Source organism: Scomber japonicus, chromosome 7, assembly GCF_027409825.1.
Source record: "Scomber japonicus isolate fScoJap1 chromosome 7, fScoJap1.pri, whole genome shotgun sequence".
Classification (NCBI taxonomy): Eukaryota; Metazoa; Chordata; class Actinopteri; order Scombriformes; family Scombridae; genus Scomber; species Scomber japonicus.
The window spans coordinates 18630241-18654028 of record NC_070584.1 but is presented as its reverse complement, the minus strand read 5'-3'; the positions used below and the strand labels follow the sequence as shown (position 1 = coordinate 18654028).

Genomic DNA, 23788 nt, shown 5'->3' with positions numbered 1-23788 from the left:
TGAAGTGTGTATGACCAATGTATATGTGCAACATAACACTGGAGTTTGAATATCTGAATCAAAGATTTGCAATAAATGGTGCTCTTTTCTCACCAAAGAACAATATTAGTGTATGAAGTTATTGATGATGGTGATTTTTATTTAGGTGAATTTTCAAATTACATGATCAAAAGATAAAATCATGTTTGGTGTTACTTTAAAATTTCCTATTTATCTATGCAAAACTTGCTTAGATCCACATGACATCAGAGTTGCTTCTCTATTAAATAGCATATTCAGGTCGATATTTAGATCACATTAGCAGCTTTGTCTGGATTTGTGATTTCTTCACAGCCTGGCTCGCTGTTTCCTGCACACTGTCCCTGTGATGTTTCCTGAGGGGTTATCGAGGGGTAGAAGAACCTGTTAGGGGAAAAAAGGATGTCAGTAGCCAAATAATTTCACGGTTAAACACCTTGAAAGATAAATTGTAACAGCTTACTTCGTCTTTGTTACTGAGGCCCATTTTTGTCATGTCTATGGTGAAGTAATGCTGGTTGGGCATGACGATCTCAATTTCCTCCACCTGAAAGACAAGTGTATTTAACTGTCTGAGTTTTCTAGAATACATTGACTATATATAAATACTTTATTATATACAGTCAATGATGTTCTCTAGAATTTAGCCTAGTTTACTATAGTATAGTTTTACTGAAGGTCTTTGTTTTTGTGTGTGCACAAGAAGGAAGGTAGAGAAAAATGTAGAAGACAAAAATTATTCAACATACATCTATGCCTTTATTATTGTTTGAATAGTAAATTGGAGTTTATCTGTGTAGAAAGTGTGTCAGAATGACAGATTTCATCCCTGATTTTATAAATGAAAAAAAAGGTTTCTCAATCCACAAGTGATTGTGAGTACATTATTCTGTTAGTGTAACATATGGGCCTACCTCAGGAATTCTATCCAGGACCAGAACTTGTGTCTCATAAAGGGTCTTCTGCACAGATGGTGAGTACTGGCCGCGATCATAGGGGCCAGCAAACTTCTCAATAATTGTTTCCTTAACACATTTCCTGTAAGTACAGTGATATGGTGATCATTAGATTTACAAAATAGGTGACTTCAGACACCTATAATGAAGATGTGCAGTTAATATAGTGTTTTCCTTTAATAAGTCATTAACTGATCACTTACCATGCTGCATCAAAATTGACATCCCGAACCTTGTTGTAGCGCCACCTAGAGTAGACCGCGGTGCAGAAACACCTGTCGTCAGTGTCTTGCAGCGTAGTGAAGCGGTCTCGGTGGAAACCCTTAAAACCAGACTGAGTAGTTTTCAACAACGTCATGTTCTTCACCCCACTGTGAATCACTGGGACTCCTGTGAGGGTCAGAAAGTGTGGAATAATCAGAAACATCACAATACAGACAGACTAAAGGAGCCCCAGGAGCTTCTTCATTGACAGCAGTAGAATGAAAGCAGACCTCAGCCTTGACCAAGTATGTACCCTGCTCATTTGTCTAAACAACATCCGCTTCAAATACAAACGTGGTATGTCCAGAGGGAAGCTGGGATGTTAAATTCTGAAGTCCTTTACCATGTTATAGGACATTTTTAAAATCATCTCAAAAGAAAAAATGTGTTTGTGTGTCTGTGCGTGCGTGTGTGTGCTTACCTCCAAGATCCTGTTCAACATCACAGAAACGATGAGCTTCTGGGCTGTAGATAAATGCATGAGCGTGTTCTACCCCGTTCTGAGAAAGAGAGAAAAGTGTGCATTTTTGTCCATTACTCACTGACATTCACACTCAATAACATGGCTAAAACAATATAAAGTTTAAAGGATATTTCACATGTTTGAACAAGTCAAAAGAAATACAGTAGTTGAACAGTATGGGAAATACATTTGTTCGCTTTCTTGCTGAGCGCCAGATACCACTTTCATAGTACATATGGTCTGTACACAAATTATGAATGCTGGGACCAGTTACCAGGCAACAAGTGGAGACTACAGGAAATTACTGGTCAGATGTAGTCCAGCACATAACCCCCGTGAAACAATGAGTTGTCGTTTTTATACATATTTCCCAAAATGACTGGCTGAAAAGCAGTGTTTCTTTGTTCTCTGTTGTTGAATGTTCTAAGTCTCTTTCCGCTTTTGGCCAGAATCACTGATGGGTACTCTAAGATATGTGCTTTTTTGTTTTTTTGTTTGCACTGTTAACCACACCCATCAATGATGTCACTGGGTCCTGAAGTTACTCTTTAAGATGCTCTTTAATTATGGTGCTGCTTTAATAGTTTGAATCAATAACACATTACTGATAATAAAATCAGATCTGATGTTTTCAGATGTCATAGCAGGAGAAGCACATGTGGAGCTAATAACAGTAATTACCTGTTGTTACCATTGTTACCATCATTAGTTCAACCTGCACATTTCCAGCTATGACAAGTAAAATTATAATACTGTAATATATTTACCTTCTCCAACTTTCTCCATGGAGCCTCCTCCATGCAAACCTTGGCCCGCAGCACATGGTTGAAAGAGGTCAGAAAATGATGACAGATATCCAGGGAAAACTGCTCAATGTTCTTCACCTGGACACAAAAAGTGATGGAAATATGGGAATTTAACTCTCAAAAAAGATTTAGTTATGATTGAGTAGAAGTTGTCATAATAAGACAATTGTAGTAAAAATAAAATTGCTGAGTAAAGTCCTAACTAGATCGATTAGTGTGTTATGAGTTCTGGATAGAGAGAGGTTTAGTTGTGACTATATAATCAATTACCTGTACACAGTTACCCTGAACTTAAGTTGTATTATTTTGTCTAGTATTTGTGTAGTATCCTCTGTATTTCCTATATTCCTAATTTAATTTAACTGGAAACCACCCCCAAAATAAATTAAGAAAAGGAATTATAATGATTGCTTTGGACCTCAGAGTTTCATCCAGCTGCTGCTACAACTACAAAGAACTTTCTTCTCCTGAATGTAGATAAGGGAATTTAATGCTCTTGCACCCTGAGAAACAAAAGTCACTCCTGATGATATTTTTAATTAAATTATCAGGATTTACAGGAAGAAAAATCCTGAGCTTAACAATTACCGGTGGCCTATTTGTCAACAAATATATTAATGACATCACTAGGGTCTAATGTCAATTTCATGATGTGGGTAGCATAGCGTTGTGTACTATTGTTGACGGTGACACTTAAATGCCAGGTTGTTTTAAAAAAATGTATCATGGTTTCTGACAACTTACACTCTGGCCTTTGCCTCCCTATATTGACATTGTATCTACAGTATTCTAATTTGAAAGTGTTTTTTATAATGTATTAGATTGATGAGCTCCCATTACTAAACCTATGGGCTGGGTTGAGTAATGTTGCTTCAGGCCTCAGAAACTTTTAAGGTGTTGAATGTGTTACTGGATTATACAATCTCTCTTGTGTCAATGATGTCACGTTATTGTAATAAATGTAGTATATTCTTAGGTCATTAGCATACATTGCAATATATTGTACCACTGCTTTTTATAAATGTGCAACATAATGGTGACAGACACATATGTTGCACAGTCTTTCAAACTCACTCACTCATAAAAATAAGAATAATCAAATACAAGTGTGGTGATGAGGTCACTGGGGTCAGAAGCTACATTATATTAATATGCTAGTTATGTCCGTCAAAAGAGGCTGGCAGCCTACCCCTTTGATCTTGGCCAGGGCATGGACAGTGTTCTTGATGGTGTCGGTGGGGATGATGTCTGAGTTGTCTCCATACAGATAATCCTTGCGTGAATTGAGTGTGAGCTCCACATCAGCCTTCAGCTCGACAATGTCGTGGTGGGTGCCCTGTCTCCTGATGAACAGCACCTTCACTATGTTCTTGCCGTAACCTGTTCGTACAAACTCCACATTCTGCACACACACAAGCAAAGTCACTGACATGCCACACTTGAACAGGTGATTATGTTACCTGATGTTTTTATGCCATGTGTGTGTATGCTTTTATGCCGTGTGTGTATGTTTTTAATTTTAAACTCTATGCTGACTTTTAAACATATACTGTTTAATGTGCTACATTTTTCTGTTATTGTGCAGTTTGTAGATTGTGTGAACATGAGCTGTTGAAGGCATATTTTGATAGAAATATGAATTTCGTGTGATTACCGATTCCTGATTCATGCTTGAGCATGATTATTTTACATAAAATGAATTCCCTTCAATAAAACTTGCACAAGATGGTAATATCATATCATGAAATTTTCAAATTGATATTGTCTATAATGTATATACTTTACCATCTAATATCCACTGTGAGAGGAATAAGATATATGATTATAAAACTTAATATTTTGATATTAGTTTGTAACATAAGTGTTTGACAGTGGTTTAGAGTTCTAACATGGCTTGGCCCTGTGGTCACTGACCCCAAAATGAGATAAACTTAGTGCTGAATCTTTTAGGTAGCCTCTGATAATCAAAACAATAATCTTGTTCTGTGTTTCAGAAATTGTAATGTTATGTATAACATGCTGAGTTGTTACCTGATTTGAAGCAGTTGCCATGGTATCTTCCTTTCCTTTTAACTACTATGTGTCCTCCTCAGTTGCCGTCCCAATTCCAGCAGAAGGCTTTCACCGGTGTTGGATGTGACTTTTGTAGAGAGGGCGTGCCTCTGTTTGCGCTCAGGCCATTGGAAGTTATATTAAGTGAAGCTGAACCTGTTTTACCTGTGCAGATGTTCACACAACCGCACACATGTAGATTTAGAGAACCAAAGTACGTTTTCAAATGGACATATTTTTGTTATGTTGTATTCTGACCTGCCTATTGTTTAATCGTCTTTTCTCTTGGTTCTTGCACTTGTGCAGTCAGTCAGGTCCCTTTTTGACACTGAAAAGCTGAGACAAGCTGCACCCCAGTAAATATCCTTACCTGTGTAAATGTGTGCATGTGTAAATTCCCCAAAATAGTAAAATCCTGGTCTTGAAGAGTGACTCAAAATAGGTCAAAAAGGTAGTATTGTTCTATTAAAGGAGTACTCTAAGGCTGCAACCGTACACTTACTTTCATTATCAATGGGTCTGTCAATTCTTTTCTTCAATTCTTATCATCAATTGAAGATTAGGTGTATAAAATGTCAAAAAAAAACATCCCTAACCCAAGTTAACATATTCAAATTACCTCTATTATCTGATCAACAATCAAAAACACAAACATGTAGTCTATGCCACTGCCAATTTTGCCACTGCCGAGTTTACTATAATGGGGATTTGTGAAAACTAATATTCACATAGTACCAGTGAATTTCGGGGCATTTGACATTACAGACTTAAGACTTAAAATGATTAATCAATTGTCTAAAAAATGTATTGTCTATCAGTCGGATGATTTAATCATTTCTGCTCTACAGTACTATGAGTTTGGCCACTGGGCCCCACGGGAGGTTATTCCAGCCATGCACTTTATAAACTACCAAGCCTTTTAATGAAAGGGTTATCGGTTCGGATACCCTGCAGATCTTTTCCAGGTTAAGGCTTGAAGAGTGATGAACAATCTGGATTAACTTTTATGTGATCTATCATCTTTAATTTAACTGACAGCTAAAAATAGAATGCAAAGTTTTTCATTTCACACTTTTTTTTTCAACCAGATTTTTTCCAGTTCAGCGCTCCCATTTGTAATAAAAGATAACTGTGATTGCACTGTGAAGCTGTAGAACAGTGCTGAAAAAGACAAAAACTGGGTAAATAAAGGTACTGTATAGACTAAAAGGTTATTTACACACTAGAGGAGCCTGTGAAAGAACCAACTATTTAATTGAATAAACTACCATCTTCCCGTCACAATTCCCCTGCCATGTGACTACATCTCATGACTTCCTGTTTTGCATGTACTAGCAGCAGCTGTGTTGTATTCACTTTCGTAGTTACTCAATCATGAAACACACAAAAAGATTTTCAAATTCCCTTTTTTTTTACTACGGTGTTCAGTTCGACTGCAGAAGTTGTTCACAATGGACACATACATCAGTTTATGTGTAGAGATTATTGTCATGTTTTTGTGTTCCACAGTGTTTAGTACTGACATTTCCTGTAAAAATGAAGCTGGTGAGCCTGTTGATTGGTGAGTTGATATGTTACATGAAGTTTTGATGACAAACTTAGTTTTTATTCATGGTGCTTGAAATGTTTCATGTTGTCTTTTCCAAGCTATACGAAAGGAAAGGTATATTTCTGTGTGTCTATGCTGCAGGTTCATCATCTACAAGTTGCCCAGGTATAAGATTGGCGAGGTCGGCAGTGGTGTAGACTACATGTACCTGGACTCCTCAGTAGGGAGCTGGCAGATGAGTAAATTCACAGTTAACACCAGTCAAGGAGCCATAGGGAACACACTGAACCAGATTTACATAGGAGAGGCCTACAAGGTGAGAAAACAGAAGGAAATTAGTTAAATGTCTTTAGGATTTTATGTTTAAAATTAGTCATGATAAAAATAAATTGCATCCCAAAAAGCACACTTCTTCATGTACTATTGTGTATGAAATAAGTATTTCCCTCAGTCTAACAGCTCAGTCTACGCATTCTACAATGATGCACCGCCAATCCTGGAGTACATCAAAGGCTATGGACACACTAAAGGTACAGTCGAAAAACCCATCTTTGTTTTTATATGTTTTGAAGATTTGCTTTTTTCCCAATATGTTGAATATTGATCATGGATCCAAGGTTAATAACACTTTATACCTAATGTATTAACACATACAGTACATTACCAGGTAATACAGTACAGTACAGTCAGGATGTAGTCATATGTGTGAGATCTTGAAATCTGGAGAGCTTGCCCTCCAAATGTGATACCAACAGAGGATGTTTCTCATTAACAGAATTTACCTGATTAATGTAAAAGCTGTGCCAATATGGTGAATTCAGGGACCTGTGTGTGTTTTTGTGTGTATGACATTAAAGGACAAGTGTGTAAGTTTTAGTGGCATCTAGCAGAGCAGACTTTGCAGAAATTATATATAATATTCATTAGTTGTATATGAATCAAGTGATATGCTTTTATTAATGTATAATCACCTGACAATATCTGTTCTTTACCTTAAAATGAGCCCTTTATATCTATACAGGGAGTGGGTCTTCTTCCACAAAGGCCGCCATCTTGCACCGCCATATTTCTACAGTAGCCCAGAATGGCCAAAATAAACACTGGCTCTAGGATGGGCCTTTTGTGATTTTTTTGAAAAGCCCTGCTTGGAGGGTGAGGAAAGGGGTATTCTACATGCTCACCACTATATCCCATTAAGTGTTACATACTAGTCCTTTAAATGATAATACATTTCCGGGTCCATGTTTTATTTTTGCAATGCCGTGACATTGCAAAACAGAACAAGTCAATATGGTTTGGACTTCAGGGGGAGGTAACGGGCAAAGAGCATCTGTTTTTATAACTACTGTTGACTCTGGATCACGACTGCCCCAACATATCTTTGATGTGTTTGCAAGTGTGCGTGCTGGTTTGCATGTACTTTTCTAACCGATTGTGTGCATCCTGCAGGGTTACTGCACTTTGACCACTCTCAAGGTTTCTGGCTATCGCACAGCATCCCCCATTTCCCCTCCTTCCCTGAGAAAGGCTACCGTTACCCCTCCTCTGGCAAAATCAATGGCCAGACTGCTCTGTGTGTGACGTACCAGTATGCCCAGTTCCTCCGTATAGGTGAGTGAGCGGCCATAGAGCAACAGGGCTTGTCTCCCATTTGTTAAAAACAAAAAAACATGAACACACTGACGTCATGTGAGGCCATCACTGCCTCCTATACACACATACATGACTACAAATGTACACACACCTGCAACATATTTGCTCAATGATATTTTGAGATTTCACTTTTATGTAATCAGCTCAGGAAATTGATAAATGAAATATTAAACGTTTTATGTAGCTGTGTTCTTAGAGAGGAAGATCCATGACATTGAGGAATTGAAACTGAAAAATGCATGCTATGTACACTCAGCTATAGCTATCCAATATATAGACAATTAGCCTGATATACAGTATATCGGCAAAAAGGTATCGCTCAGTATCGGACTACTGTCAATCTTTATAGCAGCCTTTTGTGCACCCTTAGATTTTCTAACATACAATATATATTATTTCTCTCTTCTTTGTGATGCACACTCCTCCCTATCCAGCGGAGCAGATGGTGTACCTGTTCCCGCGTTTCTATAACTGCTCAGTGCCCGGTGCATTTTTGGCCGACCTGCCACAGTTGGCTCAATTATGTGAGGGCTCCAAACCTCCGCTGGCCTCAGATAAGAGAGTGGAGCAGCTCTTCTCCATCCAGGGGGAGAAGTTTGCCAGTTTTGTCAAATCTGAACGTTTTGTGGATGGTAAAGTATTCATTGAGTTCTCTTGGTCATTTATATTTTACATGTTTGCCTTTTGTTCTATACACACACACACACACACACACACACACACACACACACACACACACACACACACACACACACACACACACAAACACACACACACACACACACACACACACACACACACACATGTGTTTGTGATGCAGCAAAAGCACCTTTTTGGCCTTTCGGGAAAACAAAGTTTCACAACCATTGTTGGCAGCTGAGTACTTACTTCGCAGCTGTGAACTTTGGACTTTTTACACAATTTCAGAACTTTGCACTAAACTTGTTCCTATACCATCTTGTTTTTAAGTTGTCTGACACAGACACTCATTATCAGGGGCAGACACACTATCATCCCCGAACAGTGACACTTGAACTCACCCCACCCCAGACCTATATGATCAATAAGATTATTAGTCTTGAGGATGAATGTTATATTTGTGCTGTAAAACATCACAGAGAGCCCATTTCAAAACATTGAACATCAAAATAAGCATGCATACAGCACAATCCCAGCTGTAAGAACTTTTTATTTAAATGTACATTTCCAGTTATTTTCAAGAGGTTTTATTTATTCTCTTTAATCTTATATTGTTGGAACATTTCCAAGACAAACAATGTTTTTATGAGAATGTTAGAATACATTTGTAATGAATCGTAACAGCCCATTTTAGATTTCCTCACCCCACTGTGTTTATGACATTTTTCATCAAAGTGTAACTGAATTAACCCCTGATTGGCATTCATTCAGATATCTACACAGGCTGGGTGGCCCAGGCCCTGGATGCCGATCTGCTGGTTGAAAGCTGGCAGACAGAAGGCCACGAGCTGCCGTCCAACTGCTCTTTGCCCAAACACGTCATGAACATCAAGAGGATTCAGCTTCCTGGATCAGTCCTGTTCCAGTCTCACTACGACCACTCAAAGTGGTGTGTGTCACGGGCTTATAAGGACCAGGTGACCTGCTTGGGAGACCTCAATAGGGAGAGGGCCCAAATGTGGCGTGGTGGGGGGCTGGTCTGCTCTTTCAACCCTCTGATTTACAAGGCCTTCAGACAGGTGGTGGACTGGTACATTGGTTGTTGAACAAAAGAGAAAAAAAGCATGATTGAGAGTGGATCAGTGTTACACTTAATAGGTCAAATCTGTTTTCACATTTAGGGATCTAAATGTGGAATGTTTAAGGTTTGAAAGTGTCTGGCATGCAACCATCAGGCCACAATCAAATTAGCTTTCAATTTTAGAAACTAAAGCTACATTTAGCGTCTTTATTAGCTTGTTGGATCTTAGCTAAGAACATATTCATAGCAATCTATGGGACTGATTATGTTAATATTATTCCACTTCCATTTATGCTTCAGCTGGAAATCTGTAACGTGTACATTTATATATTGTAACAGAAGAACACAAAAGTATATGAATTTTTGCTTTATCAGGTAATTTCCCCCCTTGTAAGCAGCACCTTGTTGAGTTCGGAAATATTTAACATATTCAAAATATATTTAAATATGTTTTGAATTAATAGGTTAATCCATAAACGTTTCCATGGTCCAATTGGTATTGATATGCTGACATGGCCCTTTCTGTGATTCAGGCCTTTGATTGTTTACAGGAAAAATTAATCTATGTCTTTCACCAGTTCTGTGAATTTAAATGTTGTATGAGTATTTTAAATTTTTATAGTATAATGTGACTTAGGCCATATAGTATGGCTATATGTTTAATTAATAAAGATGCAAAATACAAGTGTATCAGTTGTCATCACTGTCTGACATTTACATTAAAACTTCATTAATAGCACTGCATTACTTTCCTGTAATTCTTTGAGTATAAGAACCTTTATTTTTAGTCTAAATTAAGTACTTAAAGTTCTGAATATACCCACACTTTAAAAGATCAAGGACATTAGTGGCTTAGATCTTGGAGAAAGGGATTAATCTGATGAAACTAAGCAGTCCTCACAGTGAAAGGTCCCTGAATAAATACAAGTATATGTACTCTATCATCATCCGAATCTATTTAATTTTTTGTATTTTACAACGGTGGGTACTGTTACTCCATTGCCATTGTCATGTCTGGACAGTTATTTCCTCCTGAGGAAGATGCACTGGTTGTACAACTGAGGACCTCACTGTTTTGTGTAAACAGTGTCACCTAGTGGTCAGAATGAGTAAGTTCAGTATTTTCTCTGTTTTATCTCTCTTTTCGTTTAGCCTATTATTGATTGCTAAATTCTTATTTTCCTGATGGAAAATAAATATTCAGCCACAGTTAAGATTCTTTCATGTTTCCAATGTAAATCATCTTATTTCAAGAATGTTTATGTGTTTTGTATTATTACTGCAAATGCAGCCATTTAATTTCTCAGCTGTTGACACTATCAGGCCTGTGAAGTTGACCTCAGCTCTCCCATCGACCCATGAGGGCATTCGAGTCGGAGTGCTACTATTTTAGCCCATTTAGCAAGAACCATTGTTGTCACAATTGTTTTCATCAAAAGTAACTGATGATAACATTTGTGTCGTGTCTCCTCCATAATATAATATTCATGTACACCGGGTGACAAAACTGGTTTGACCAGCAGACGCAAAGAGAACAAACTTGTTCTCGCACACTGACGAAATTAACTTTGCATTTCAGCAGTTGTAGTTTTGAATTTTCCTGTTCAGTTTTTGTCAGGTCCTGAATCCTGCATTCAGTGAGAAGATATGTTTTGTAGTTGTTGTAATGCCCTGGAAGTGCCATATGGGAGCAGTAATACAGTTTGTGTCAAGCAATTTATCAAATAACATTTCACTTTCATAATGATTATTCTTTCTTAGATACATTTAATATATTGAAAAAGTATTAATTTAATTCTTAATTTAAAGAATGTGTCAAGATGTGTATCAAGAAATGGTACAAACATACAGTTCAGGAAGTAACTCTGTCTTGTCAATATCAAGCTCATATTCATTAGACACTTAAGTTGAGCCCCACTTATAACAGGCATGTCAACATTCTGATGTCATGCAAAAAACCAATCAATCATCTATAAGGACATTGTGAACAAGGAAGAAGGAAGCAGAAGTAATATTAGAGATGAGGATGTTTGTGTCATCTATCAGTCACATATGCAGTGACAGTGACAAAAGCAACTTTGCACAAAGGATTTACAGTTGACTGTGAAGGGAAATGGCTAGATATGTAAGTAAAAAGTTCACGTCTAAAATAATAACTGTTGACTGGGATGTTGGTTCAGGCAAAGAGCAATGGCTGATATTCACAGTATTCTGTACTACTTCAGTACTGCTGGTATGTGTACATTATAGAAAATTACATTAAACATTAAAAATATGTAGCTTTTTACACAGCATGATGTAAAATATATGACGAGCTTCATATGTTTTAGATGAGTGTTTCACTGTGAATAACTACAAAACCATTTGATTCAAAGTTGACTTTTGCTTTGACTCACTCTCTGAGAAATTGAGCTGTTACAGTGGTGTTGCACTATTGGTGGGTGTAATCTTTTAGGTCCAGGAAGTGGTTTCATAGAAATGCATAACTCTTACCACCCTCTGATACTCCATCATCTTGTTTTCAACATTATTCCCCCACCATAAAAAAATGAAAATCCTACAAGATCCCTGAAATGTGCCATATTTAAAAACCCTCAGCTGAAAAAGTTAACTTGTATAGATGGGTGACAAATTAAAGGAAAAACTTGAATAAATGAGAATAAAATGCAGATACAGTACTTCCATTCAGGCACCAGGGGTCACTGAATGATTTGATGAGTATGAAAATGGTGTAAATCATATACTATGGCCTTCACAGTCACCAGATCTTAACCCAACTGAACACCAGTGAAAGATTTTGGACTGATTTATTACACTTTGTTTAGAAGATAGAATTCAAGAGACTTGTACAAGATGAGGATGCCATAATTACAATCCTCTGTTAGTTTAGGGGTTACGCTGCCAACCAAACTTTTTTCATCAATCTTGCCGTGTCTCTCTGCCTCACCAAGGATCCATGACACTTTTCTGACAGTTCAATGAGGACCAGACAGTACATTATTAAAACATTTAGTCAAACACTTCAAATCATGAAGCAAATTCATTCTTGACCTTGGGAACTGCAGACAAAAGAATCTTAACTCCAGGTCAGGTTACCAGCTTTATTGCCAGAGCTTTAAACCACACCTCATTGCTTTCATCAACCAATGAAGTTTGCTTACTTGACATGAAATTGGTTCGGGTGTCGTTCTTTTAGGGGAGTCATTAGCCATGTCTCTGTTCAAGGATTCAAGGTTGAAAGCTCTGGAAAAATAGTAAGTAGACTTTGAATCAAGATTAAGATATGTAGAGTTTGGTACTCATCTGTTAATGTAATAAACTGTTTATTGTAGAATTATTTAGCTGTCTTGTCTGTTAACTTAAACATTATAATATATATTACATCAGACCATCAACTTGTTTAATATGCAATTGAAAAACAGGACTGGACTGATTTCTGTCAATGCTTTTCCGTTATGATTTTTTAAAAATTGTTTCAGAGAACAATTATGAGATTCGTCTTAAGTCCTTTTTCATGATTGTGATGCTGATGTGAAATGCTGAAATGACAATGGAGACGAGGCGGACTGGTTGGTTGAAATATTGAACTGTAGCAATTTATACTATCAAGTTTATGTTTCAGCTCAATACATAATAGCATATATCTATCTCTGTCATTAGGCATATTTTATACAAGCTACCCCAAGTGAATGATGCTGGTTTGTCGTATGTATACATGGATAACAACACCAACAGATAGCAAATCAGCAAAGAGACAATCAACAGTAAATCTGATACCCTGGTGAACACCCTGGAACCTCTTCTTCATTTCTATGACAGAAAGGTGACATATTAATCCTGTGGTGTTTATTATTGCCATAAAGGTCTCCTAACTTTAAAGAAATAATACATTTAACCCACAAGACATTTTTTAAAACCTTAACAAAGTTAGTGTTTTAACCCAAACCATGATCTTTCCCCAAACCTACCCAGTTGGTTTTTGTGTTGAAACCTAACCAGACTTTAAACATAGTGTTGTCATATAATGACATACAATTTTTTTCGGTGATTGTAACAGTTTTGGAAAGCACAGACAAATTATGTTATCCTGTTGATTACTGCCAATAGAAGCACCATATTAGAAAATGCTCACCTGTGTCTATCAGGAGTGCATGGTCAAATAACCTACTTGGTCATTTAATTTGAAGGATTTGTAATCCCTTTAATACAAAGCATAGGTGATGGTGGTCATAATTCAGAGTGTGTCTACTCTAATTTTGTGGTTTAAGTGGTCTAAGTTTGAAAATGTGACAGATATCCACTTGATATGACTTTTTTTTTTTTTGCATCAAATGTCCTCTTTCTGTTTCCTTGGACAGTGTAGTCCAAGGAAATATAGTATACTAGTGTAGTAAGAAAATAGAGGGACTTATATCTATATCTACTTGAATTGACACATTTGGACATATTAGCTTTAGATAAACCTTTTAATATTTTTTTGCACAGAAGGAGGCTTACATCTTCAGTGCATTATGAATGGATCATCTTATGGTCAGTACGGACAGGAGGAATGATAATGGCAAGAAAAGCCTATTTCAGTGTTAATTTGGGCAGCTGACTATTGTTTTAAGGCAGACTTTAAAAATTGTGAACCTTTCATTTAAGCTCCTCCTCACCACTAGGAGTCGCACATTTCCACCGACGACAGAAAATCAGTTACTTCCGTCCTCCCGGATGTAAGCGTACGAGCAGGCAACAGTAGTAGCACACGTGAATACATCTGCCAAAACACACGTCTGACACAAGATGGATATCACAGAGGTCCCCGTGTCTCAGACAGACAGCAAAGGTAAGAAGAAGAAGAACAAGAAGGCGAAGAAGCAGAAGAAGAGTGTGGAAGAAGCGGAGAGCAGCAGCGGTGTTGATAATAAAGAGGACGTGAAGATGAAAAGCGAGGCAGCTGAAGCCGCCTTCCCCCCCACCTTCAGTGTGTCCGAAATCAAGAACAAACAGCGCAGACACCTCATGTTCATGAAACTCAAGCAGGAGAAAAGAAAGGTAACACACATTCACAAATGTAGAGGAGTTATTATCAAGGAAACGCCCAGCAGCTTTATACTAAATATACAAATACAAATATCACTTTCATAAAGGGTATAAAGTGTTGTTGAAACTGTTTCAGACGTGTTGATTCAAATTATTGGTTATTTTAGAGGATGTGTGTGTGTGTGTGTGTGTGTGTGTGTGTGTGTGTGTGTGTGTGTGTGTGTGTGTGTAATAATGAGATGGGGTTTCTAATCAGTTCACACTCATTAATAGTAGTAACTCAGTAGTCTTTACTTGAATATTGCAGTGTTATGTTATTTTTATACTCCTGCATTTCAGAGGCAATGTATGTACTTCTGAAAATAGATGCTAAATGCACTTTAATAGAGCCTTTCTATTCTTCTGACCACTCAAAGTGCTTTACAATACATATCAACATTCACACACACTGATGACAGAGGCTGCCATTCAGGGTGACAACATGCTCATAAGGATCTGTTTAATGCATATTCACACACACCACTGACACAGCCATCGAGAGCAATCTGGGGTTCAGTATCTTGCCCAAGAACACTTTAACAGGGGATTGAACCGTTGATCTTCTGATTAGTAGATGACCCGCTCTACCTCCTGAGCCACAACTGCATCCAACTACCCAATTATATATATATATAAATTAAAGCTCCACTTCACCCTGCTATAATACTAAAATACTGCTTCAGGAGTTTATTTGTGTTGTTTGTCTTCATATTTCAGCAAAAGATGCAGCTGAAGAAGAAGAAGAAAAAAGAAAGGGAAGCTTTAGGTGACAAGGTGAGTTTTTTTTCTCTGTATCTTGTCCCAAATGTTGCCATTAAAAGCGAAAGACTAACTTTTTTGTGTATCTTATAAATTGAAGACTTTTTACATTAAACACAATATATCCATTCCAAATGTAGGCACCGCCAAAAGAGGTCCCCAAGACGATAGAAAACCAGAGGGTGTACGATGAGACCACAGTCGACCCAGAAGATGAAGAGGTATGGCTGTTTTGGTTGTGATCAGGATCAGGTTATATTGGTGCAAAATTTGTGTTAATGTGTGTGTTCTTCTGTCATTTACAGGTGGCTTTTGATGAGGGAACCGATGAATTTTCTGCCTATTTTAATGGGTTAACGAACCCCAAAGTGCTCATCACAACATCAGACAGACCCAGAGGGGTGAGCGCCTACTGCTTGGCTACACATGTCTATTATTTGACAGAATCTCTCAGCTTAATCATGTTGGAAATCAGCAAACGTGCACTTGAGGAAATTAGTTTTGATGATCCATTTGTAAATTTGGTATCTGTTGTTTTCTTTAATTCTGCTGCACTTTATTTAAAGATTTGTCTGTTCTTTCTCACAGAGGACAGTGAGGTTTTGTGAGCAGCTGGCCACAGTAGTACCAAACGCCCATGTGTACTACAGAAGAGGCCTGGCCCTGAAGAGGGTCATTCCCCAGTGTGTCGCCAGAAACTTCACATACCTCATGGTGATCAACGAGGACCGCAAGATACCCAGTATCCTCAAAAACGCCTGTGTCAGAGGCATAAAAGGATGATATGTAGCGATCTAGACTGCTACTAGTGATGTGTTACATTGATGTAATTGTTATCATGAATGAGAATTGTGTTAACGTTAACATGCAATTTTGACACTTTTTTTTACCAAACATGATGACTCACCAACAACCTTTGACCCAGTGGAATAATATGAAAGTTCACATATGTGGAAAGTCAATTTTTTCCCTTTGGACTGTACAATTTAACCTTAACTGTGACTTTTAGATGGTATGGTACTCTGTCACCTACCTGACGGGCCGACTGCACACTTCAAGATCAGCAGTGTTCGACTACGTAAGGAGATGAAGGCGAGTAGATAAATCCAAAGATTTTTTCCCTGTTCATTTTTATCAGTCTTTGTAGTAAGGTAAAAATAAGGATGATAATAATGAGTTTAGAAAGAGATAATGTTGGTCCATGTGTGGTTTAAAAGTTGGAAGTGAGGGGAAACTATTGCCTTATTAAGAATCTTCAGCTGTCATAGTTTATGTTGTGATGTATTCATGTAATAAGCACATCTAATGTTAGCTTTCACACAAACTGTTTGCAATAGCTGGACGCAGTGGCTGAGAAAGCCAGCTTTTATAGTGATGGGCACACAGTTATCACTTTAGATGTATTTTTGATCAGCTGTGCCAAACTTTATAGCATTTTTGTCAGTATTTCCCAAAAATGTCTTCTTTGGAGCAAAGTCTTGGACAAGCATAGAGACCAGTAGTTGTTTATCAATCAAGCTGTTATTTGCATCCCTTAGAGTAGATGCGTTTCCCAACATAATTGTATTGTTTTGTCTCTGCAGAGACGAGGGAAGGACCCAACTGAACACTCTCCAGAAGTGATCCTAAACAACTTCACCACACGTCTGGGCCACAGCATCGGCCGGCTGTTAGCTGCGCTTTTTCCACAAGACCCTCAGTTTGTGGGTCGGCAGGTTGCCACGTTCCACAACCAGAGAGATTTCATCTTTTTCAGATTCCACAGGTGAGCATTTCAGCTGCAACTTGTGACTGAACCTGGACATGATGCATACTTGAATAACCCTCCTTTTGCCCACATTTGTCAAGAAGCTTCGTCTTGAAGTTGGGAGCCCAAATAAACAGTTATTTTCATATCTAAAGGTACATCTTCAAGAATGAGAAGAAAGTTGGTATTCAGGAGCTGGGACCTCGCTTCACCCTTAAACTCCGCTCCCTACAGAAAGGCACCTTCGACTCAAAGTTTGGCGAGTACGAGTGGGTCCTGAAGGTGAGCCTGTCAGCAGTCACACTTCTCCTGAGCTGGCAGAAGAGATATGATGATAGAATTAACATCGTTAATATCAAAATAGTTTAAAGACTTTTTTAGCTTGTGGTGATTTTTACACTCCAATAAAGTTTGTCATGCCAAATGCACAGTGGACACACGTTGACATTTTCCTAAATTTGCAAACGTGGCCAACCTCTTTGCTTTGTCAGCCATTCAAAAAGGTTTGCAATGAACTTGAGCAACAAGTTAAAAGTATTGTGAATGTGGATTGAAATTGGTGTCATTTTTCTGTCTTTTCTTCTAAAATGTAATAATTGTCTTTGTTTCCAGCGCCACGAGATGGACGCCTGCAGAAGAAAGTTCCAGCTTTGAATGCAGAACTGCCACCAGCTTTTGCACCGGACGAGGATGCCTGACACCTATCTCTTATCCAACATATTACAGCTGTTTGTGACTTCACACAGATGGACTTTATAGTGGATGTAGCAGATTCTTTGTGGATGACCAGTGGCAGCAGTTATACTTGTTCTTTCAGAACAAATTTAACAGGGACAACTGGACTCTACTTGACTGTTGCTGCATATTCACATTTTCCCTGAAAATGACTTTTATAAACTTGCATCTGCAGTACTCATCTAGCTCCACAATTTATCTTGTGATATGTTTTATGGGCACATCAGAGCTGAGGTTTGAAGCCTGTAACCCACAGTTTTTTCTGTCAGCTGGTAAACAGCAGAGATGTGACATGAAGGTGCCCCACTTAAACGACCTGAAAACGCTGACCTGCATGTTTGTATGTAAACTGTATTCACAGATGTGCAGCTTCTATCAAATGTTATTTCTATACACAAAATAGATTTGTCCCCAAAAAGGATCTGAAAATCAGATTGTACTCTACCAGATTAAACCTGAAGTTACCAGTCAGCATGAGCTTTCTGTGCATTCACCTGCTGCAGTGAATAAAGAGCAACAGTAGCCAGGAAATAGGTAAATGGTTCAAATTGTGTCTACAGTGCAGCTACTTTTGTACGTGACAGGATTTTCAAAATTATTATGTATGACACATTCAAAGTATTCAATAACTGTCAAAATATGTATATTGTTATTTTAATAAACATGGCTGCAAGTTTAAAATGTGGAAATAACATTTATTCTGGCAATCAGGCATGAAAAATGTACAGTTCATAAAGGCACGTGTGTGTGATATCGTTGGTTACTCCTAAGAAAGTCAGTTAAGACATTTTTGTGCCACATATGCACCTGGAACTGTTTCCTCATGAAACTTTACAAGGGTGAAAATAAAAAAACAGTTAAGTTAGTTGCAGGTCCCCAAATTCCCTAACGCTCCTGAGTCGATTCCAGTCCATGGTGCAGGTCCACAAGGCACTGCATTGTCCAAAACCTGTGGAAATGTTACATGTATTGGTTTTTGCTATTGCATAGCCTTTTACTGAAGTCACAGTACAATAACCAGTCATCTCAAAGTTACGAATTATAAAAACAGAATCCAGCCTCACAGCAGAAAATATAATCTGCCTTATTGATCCATGCATATAAAGAGGTTGTTTTCAGGTTTAACAGACAATGTAGCTGCAAAACATGACCTTATGTACAAATTAGCAAGAACAGGAAATAAATGGAGCTGCTGTCGTTTCATCATTCAACCTCAAACTCTGCTAGACTCATCATTATATGTTCTCTTAAAACTTCACGACTTGCAGCCCAACAATTGAAACTCACAATATTTTAAATTCTAGCAAAGATCTAAACAGTTTCAAAAGGTATAATGAATTATGGGGAAATGAGTATTAAATGATTCACGAGACAGAATATTTCCATTTGTACAGTCATCAACATGTGATGTTATGTTAGGTTTGAGTATTTCTCTCAAGCAGCAGCCTTTAACATGGTCAAATAAGTTGATACAATATAAAGTGATACTGTCAAAAGGTGGGAAAGGTTTTTTTTTATAAATGGTTGAAGTAATTTTTATGAAGTCAAGTACAGCCAAGTGTTTGTCAAATATAATCAGTGTTGGGGAGTAACTACTTACATGTAACAGCTTTACGCAATTTAATTGGAAAATAAATGAAACTGTAAACCGTAAGTTACAGAGACAAAATGTGTAATTAGATTACAGTTACTTATGAAAATGTTGATGCTTACAAAAGGGGATTACATCTGAAGTCAGACCTTTAAGATCTAGCTCAGGAGGGGTTTTTCCTCATTTTTAATAATTTACTGACTACATATTTTATTTGAATTTAATTTGTTGAAATCAAGCCCATGCCAGACTTTTGACATTTTTCATAAAATATCTTCATCTATATTCCAAAATCTACATTAAATAATGTATACATTTTAAATGAGAGATAAATCTTGCTTTATAAAAAATGATCGCCCTCATAAATCATGTCAGTATCCATGAAAAACACCTGAACTAAGATTTTGGTGGTGGGCATATTATAGAAAAATTAGAAAAATAATCCAAAAGTAATCAAATAATGAGTTACATTACTTACATTAAATAATTGAAAAAGTTACACTACTTTGTATTTTAGATAAGGTAACTAGTAATCTGTAACATTACATTTCCAAAGTAACCTTCCCAACGCTGATAAAGTGACACTGTCAAAAGGTGGGGAAATGTTATTGTAAACAGTTAAAGTAATTTAATCATACAGTCAGATCTATCTTAACTTAATGACCATTGTGATTGAACTGGTTTGGAAAGAAGGAGTCGAGGTTAACAATGGTCTAAGTAATTAGTGGAATAAAATAAATATAGTACTCACAGAGGCAAGCTGTTTTATCGGCGCTATAGGAAGGAGCAGACTTTCTGCGGTCTGAACGGGTTGTTGCTGGACGACATGCCGGTGAGCAGAGGGTCCTGCTGGGCGTTCTGGAGGCAGAACTGCTGCAGGTCCGCCGCGGCCTGCGACACCTGTGAGAGTGGGGGACACGGGACCAAGAAAAAGCTAGTGACACCCGTAACGTTGACGTACAGAAAGCAGTGTGTTTTCAATGCAGAGCCGGACAGCTGGCTGACAACTTTGTTACTGAGTAAAAAAGAATAGAAACCAACGACAAGAAACAAAACACGCCCTGAAAGAGAAACCGACGTAGAGCTCCCATCCGTTACCTTCACTCTGTTTATGCCCGCCTCAAGTCGCAACTGTTGGACGATTTTCTTCATAGCTACTATGTTGGATGATCCCGACATTGTTGTGATTGATTTTGAGAGACTTTAGTCTTAATAGCAATGGGTTTGACACTTTCACAACTAACTATCTAGTAGGTAACTACTTCTGCGCGGAGTTTCCGGTTTTTATTGAAACTAAGGAGTGTCTGCCATCGTTGCCTTCAATGGACACTCGTAAATTCACCACTTTAACCTGTACGACTGTTCAACGTTATTTTTCTATGAAGAAAGCCACCAAAGGGTATCCCGTACTCATAAATGAAAGTAGCCTATGTTAGCTCTGAAATTAACCCCATACACTCCGAGCCGTAAAAGGGAAATGCATAGGTGACAATATGATTTGTGATTTGGTTTATTTAGTTGTCTTATAAATTGGTTTTGCCGATTGTATTTTATGTGGTTTCTTCCTCTACGTAACTCACATCGGTAACAGGACTGAGTTTTGGAAGACGAAACAAAAGAGAAAGGGGGGGGGGGGGGGACAAGAAACACAATTCTTCTCTTACACAATTACGACAACCCCCTAGTACTTGAACGCTTCATCAGATCAATGAAAATTGCGGCCTCTAGTGGTGAAAATGCAAAAATACGCTGTACCTTTACCTCTAGAGATAAATCGTAACTGTTATCAATAAAATGGGTCAATGTAATCAAATAACATCAATTACATCTTATTTTAATATACTATAAAATATGCCTTGTTAACATGGGTGCCTGAATCATCATAACCTCTAAAGCTTCTAATTTTAACTTAATATTTTAATGTACAATATACAGAGGGTTAGTTTTGCTCCTGAAGACTTAAACGAGCCAAGTGTGGAATATGTGCCCACTGAATTTGGTGACCTCCCACACGGATTGAGAACTCAAAACGTATACATGAACAATGTATAACAATGAAATATTGATAATAACATTTATTGATAAACTGATTATACTTAACTATGAAACCTACACAGAAACACTGAGGGAGGTTTAGAGAACCTCCACAAAAGGGTCTTTTGTTAGCTGAGAAGCTCAAATAAACCACCTGGACATTACCTTTCCAGAATTAAATGACTGAGACAAGTATATCAGGGCAGCTGTGTCTCAGGAGCAGATCGGTGGTTCCATTCCCAGCTCCTCCAGTCCACATGTTGATGTGTCCTTGGTTAAGATACAGATTGCTTCCAATGGCTGTGCCAACAGTGTATGAATGTGCCAGTGACTGTTAGATTCCTCCTGATGAACAGGTTGGCAGCCTGCCATCAGTTCAGAGTGAATTGGTGTATTTGACCTATAGTGTAAAATTGCTTTCAGTGGTCAAAAGACCAGAAAAGGGCTATATAAGTATGGTTGATTTAACGTTTTGCCATATAATGACAGGGGGAACAAAGGACTCTTTCACTTCAGAGAGACTAAAACGTACCTTGTTTGGGTCAGTGCGGATCACCTAGGCACAGCTGACCTGGTGATCATATTCTTCATGACCTGGGGTACTGGCATAACTGAAGGAACCTGCAGGACCAGTCAGGTTACCTCCACGCTCTGGAACACAGATGTACCAGAGGTCACACACCAGTGACCTCTGGTACATTTGTGAACTGGAAAAAAATAGTTTGTGAACACCATCAAGTCCCTTTCCTACTTATCCTATCTTTATTTAGTTACAATGTTTCAGTCAGTGGACAGCATTTTCCTTATATAAAGATTACTTATTTTATTTTGTCACAGCATCTTAGAATCAAAGTTAAACTAATCTAAACTAGTAGTACTCTAACGTAGTACTGGGTTCCTCAACATGGGCAGAGGAAAACTAATAGCATGTCTGTTGTGCAGGCAGTTGGAATGTGGAACACACATGCTAGTATTAAATGAGGTTAGTTAGCAGGCTGGGATATGCCCAAAAACGGTGATATTTATTAACAAAACAATTAATGAAAAAGGTAAAACTGAACCTCCATAAATTAAAAGTAAATAAACTGAGCCAAAGCAAAGCTAAGAACAAATTGTGTGACTGCACAGCACGGTGCCACCTACTCTCTTCTTCTTTGCTCCATCTCAGTTGACCAGTGACTTGCCTTTATTCCCAGCATCACCTAAACATACCATATGCTCAAGTTTACCACACAGAGAGCTGGACTGTTATAAAGCTTTCAAAGCAAATAGATTGCTGTATAATTCCTCTTACTGCTAACAATCACAACTTCCTCTGGCCACACATGCACAGCATTGAGTGCACCAAAATAATAAAGAATGTCTACAGCTAATGTTGCATACCTGTTGTCACTACCACTAATCAAGCAGACAATAAATAAAGAGCACAAATTATATGTTTTGATAGCTTTCTTATTATTTGAGTCACAGATGCTCTGGATGTATTGTTCAGTTTCCCTTTGTAATGCCAAAAAGTGATTTGAGTGACTAAATTTAGCTTTTGGGGGTGGCTGTAGCTCAGTAGGTAGAGCGGTCGTCCTCTACATGTCGATGTGTCCTTGGGCACATCAACACTTAACCAAATTGCTACCGGGGGTGTGAATGAGAATGAATGGTTAAATTCCCCCTCATAAGCAGGTTAGCACCCTGCGTGGTAGCCCCTGCCGTCAGTGTGTGTATGTATATGGGTGAATGAGTTGAATGAGTTGAAATGTAAAGCGCTTTGAGTGGTCGTAAAGACTAGAAAGGTGCTATATAAGTACCGTCCATTTACCATTTCCTTAATATTATTAGGCTATTAGATGTATGACATACGGTTCATTCTGTTTTTTACTTTTGACATCATGGACACCAAAAAGTACATAAAAATCTGATTCAATCTTCAATGTGATACAATGTATAACTTATTTCCAGAAGGTGGCAGTGGAGTGACAGTGCCAGAACAGGTGCATCTCAGTTTCAAGCTCAGACTCGCACAGAGAACAGTTCACACATAAAACTGTACTATATTGCTAGTATTGCAGAACTTGAATAGCAGTGTCGTATAGGCCTACACACATTTTGAAGTAAGGTCTTGAAACAAATGAGACAGCAGTTTGTGGGATCATTTAAAACACACTTCACACATACTGACCTGTCCCCTCCAGCCTTCCCTGCAGGTGTCGCTGTTGAAGCATTTTTAATCTATTTAAATAATGGATTTTTTTTTCCCACAGAGCACAGAAAAAATGAATGATACGGAGATATGGTAATTTATTTCAAACAATTACTCTTGTTTTATCATCTTCCAATTACCTCTCAAATATAGCGGAGTAGCAGTCTTTCTTGATTCAGACAC

At 37.9% G+C, this 23788-nt stretch overlaps 4 protein-coding genes across 4 annotated transcripts; 2 read left to right on the top strand and 2 right to left on the bottom strand.

Moving 5' to 3' along the window:
- Positions 1-113: 113 nt before the first annotated feature.
- uox (urate oxidase) lies at positions 114-4696 on the bottom strand. The gene is made up of 8 exons (XM_053321740.1): positions 4539-4696; positions 3697-3909; positions 2469-2585; positions 1660-1738; positions 1178-1364; positions 933-1056; positions 482-565; positions 114-402 (listed from the first exon to the last, which is right to left on the bottom strand). Exons 1-8 carry the CDS (start codon positions 4557-4559, stop codon positions 328-330), a joined length of 900 nt encoding a protein of 299 aa, XP_053177715.1. The 5' UTR covers positions 4560-4696; the 3' UTR covers positions 114-327.
- Positions 4586-10280, top strand: dnase2b (deoxyribonuclease II beta). Its single transcript, XM_053322977.1, has 7 exons — positions 4586-4643; positions 6069-6120; positions 6250-6424; positions 6560-6638; positions 7558-7719; positions 8196-8393; positions 9172-10280. The coding sequence occupies exons 1-7, from the start codon at positions 4586-4588 to the stop codon at positions 9504-9506; spliced, it is 1059 nt and encodes a 352-aa protein (XP_053178952.1). The 3' UTR covers positions 9507-10280.
- Positions 10281-11557: 1277 nt separating this feature from the next.
- On the top strand, positions 11558-18383 carry rpf1 (ribosome production factor 1 homolog). The gene is made up of 10 exons (XM_053322436.1): positions 11558-11606; positions 14126-14518; positions 15263-15319; positions 15445-15525; positions 15610-15705; positions 15893-16046; positions 16314-16396; positions 16888-17069; positions 17207-17333; positions 17664-18383. Exons 2-10 carry the CDS (start codon positions 14267-14269, stop codon positions 17703-17705), a joined length of 1074 nt encoding a protein of 357 aa, XP_053178411.1. The 5' UTR covers positions 11558-11606; positions 14126-14266; the 3' UTR covers positions 17706-18383.
- Positions 18384-18501: 118 nt separating this feature from the next.
- On the bottom strand, positions 18502-20659 carry LOC128361866 (guanine nucleotide-binding protein G(I)/G(S)/G(O) subunit gamma-5). Its single transcript, XM_053322439.1, has 3 exons — positions 20476-20659; positions 20129-20277; positions 18502-18735 (listed from the first exon to the last, which is right to left on the bottom strand). The coding sequence occupies exons 1-2, from the start codon at positions 20554-20556 to the stop codon at positions 20152-20154; spliced, it is 207 nt and encodes a 68-aa protein (XP_053178414.1). The 5' UTR covers positions 20557-20659; the 3' UTR covers positions 18502-18735; positions 20129-20151.
- Positions 20660-23788: the final 3129 nt, after the last annotated feature.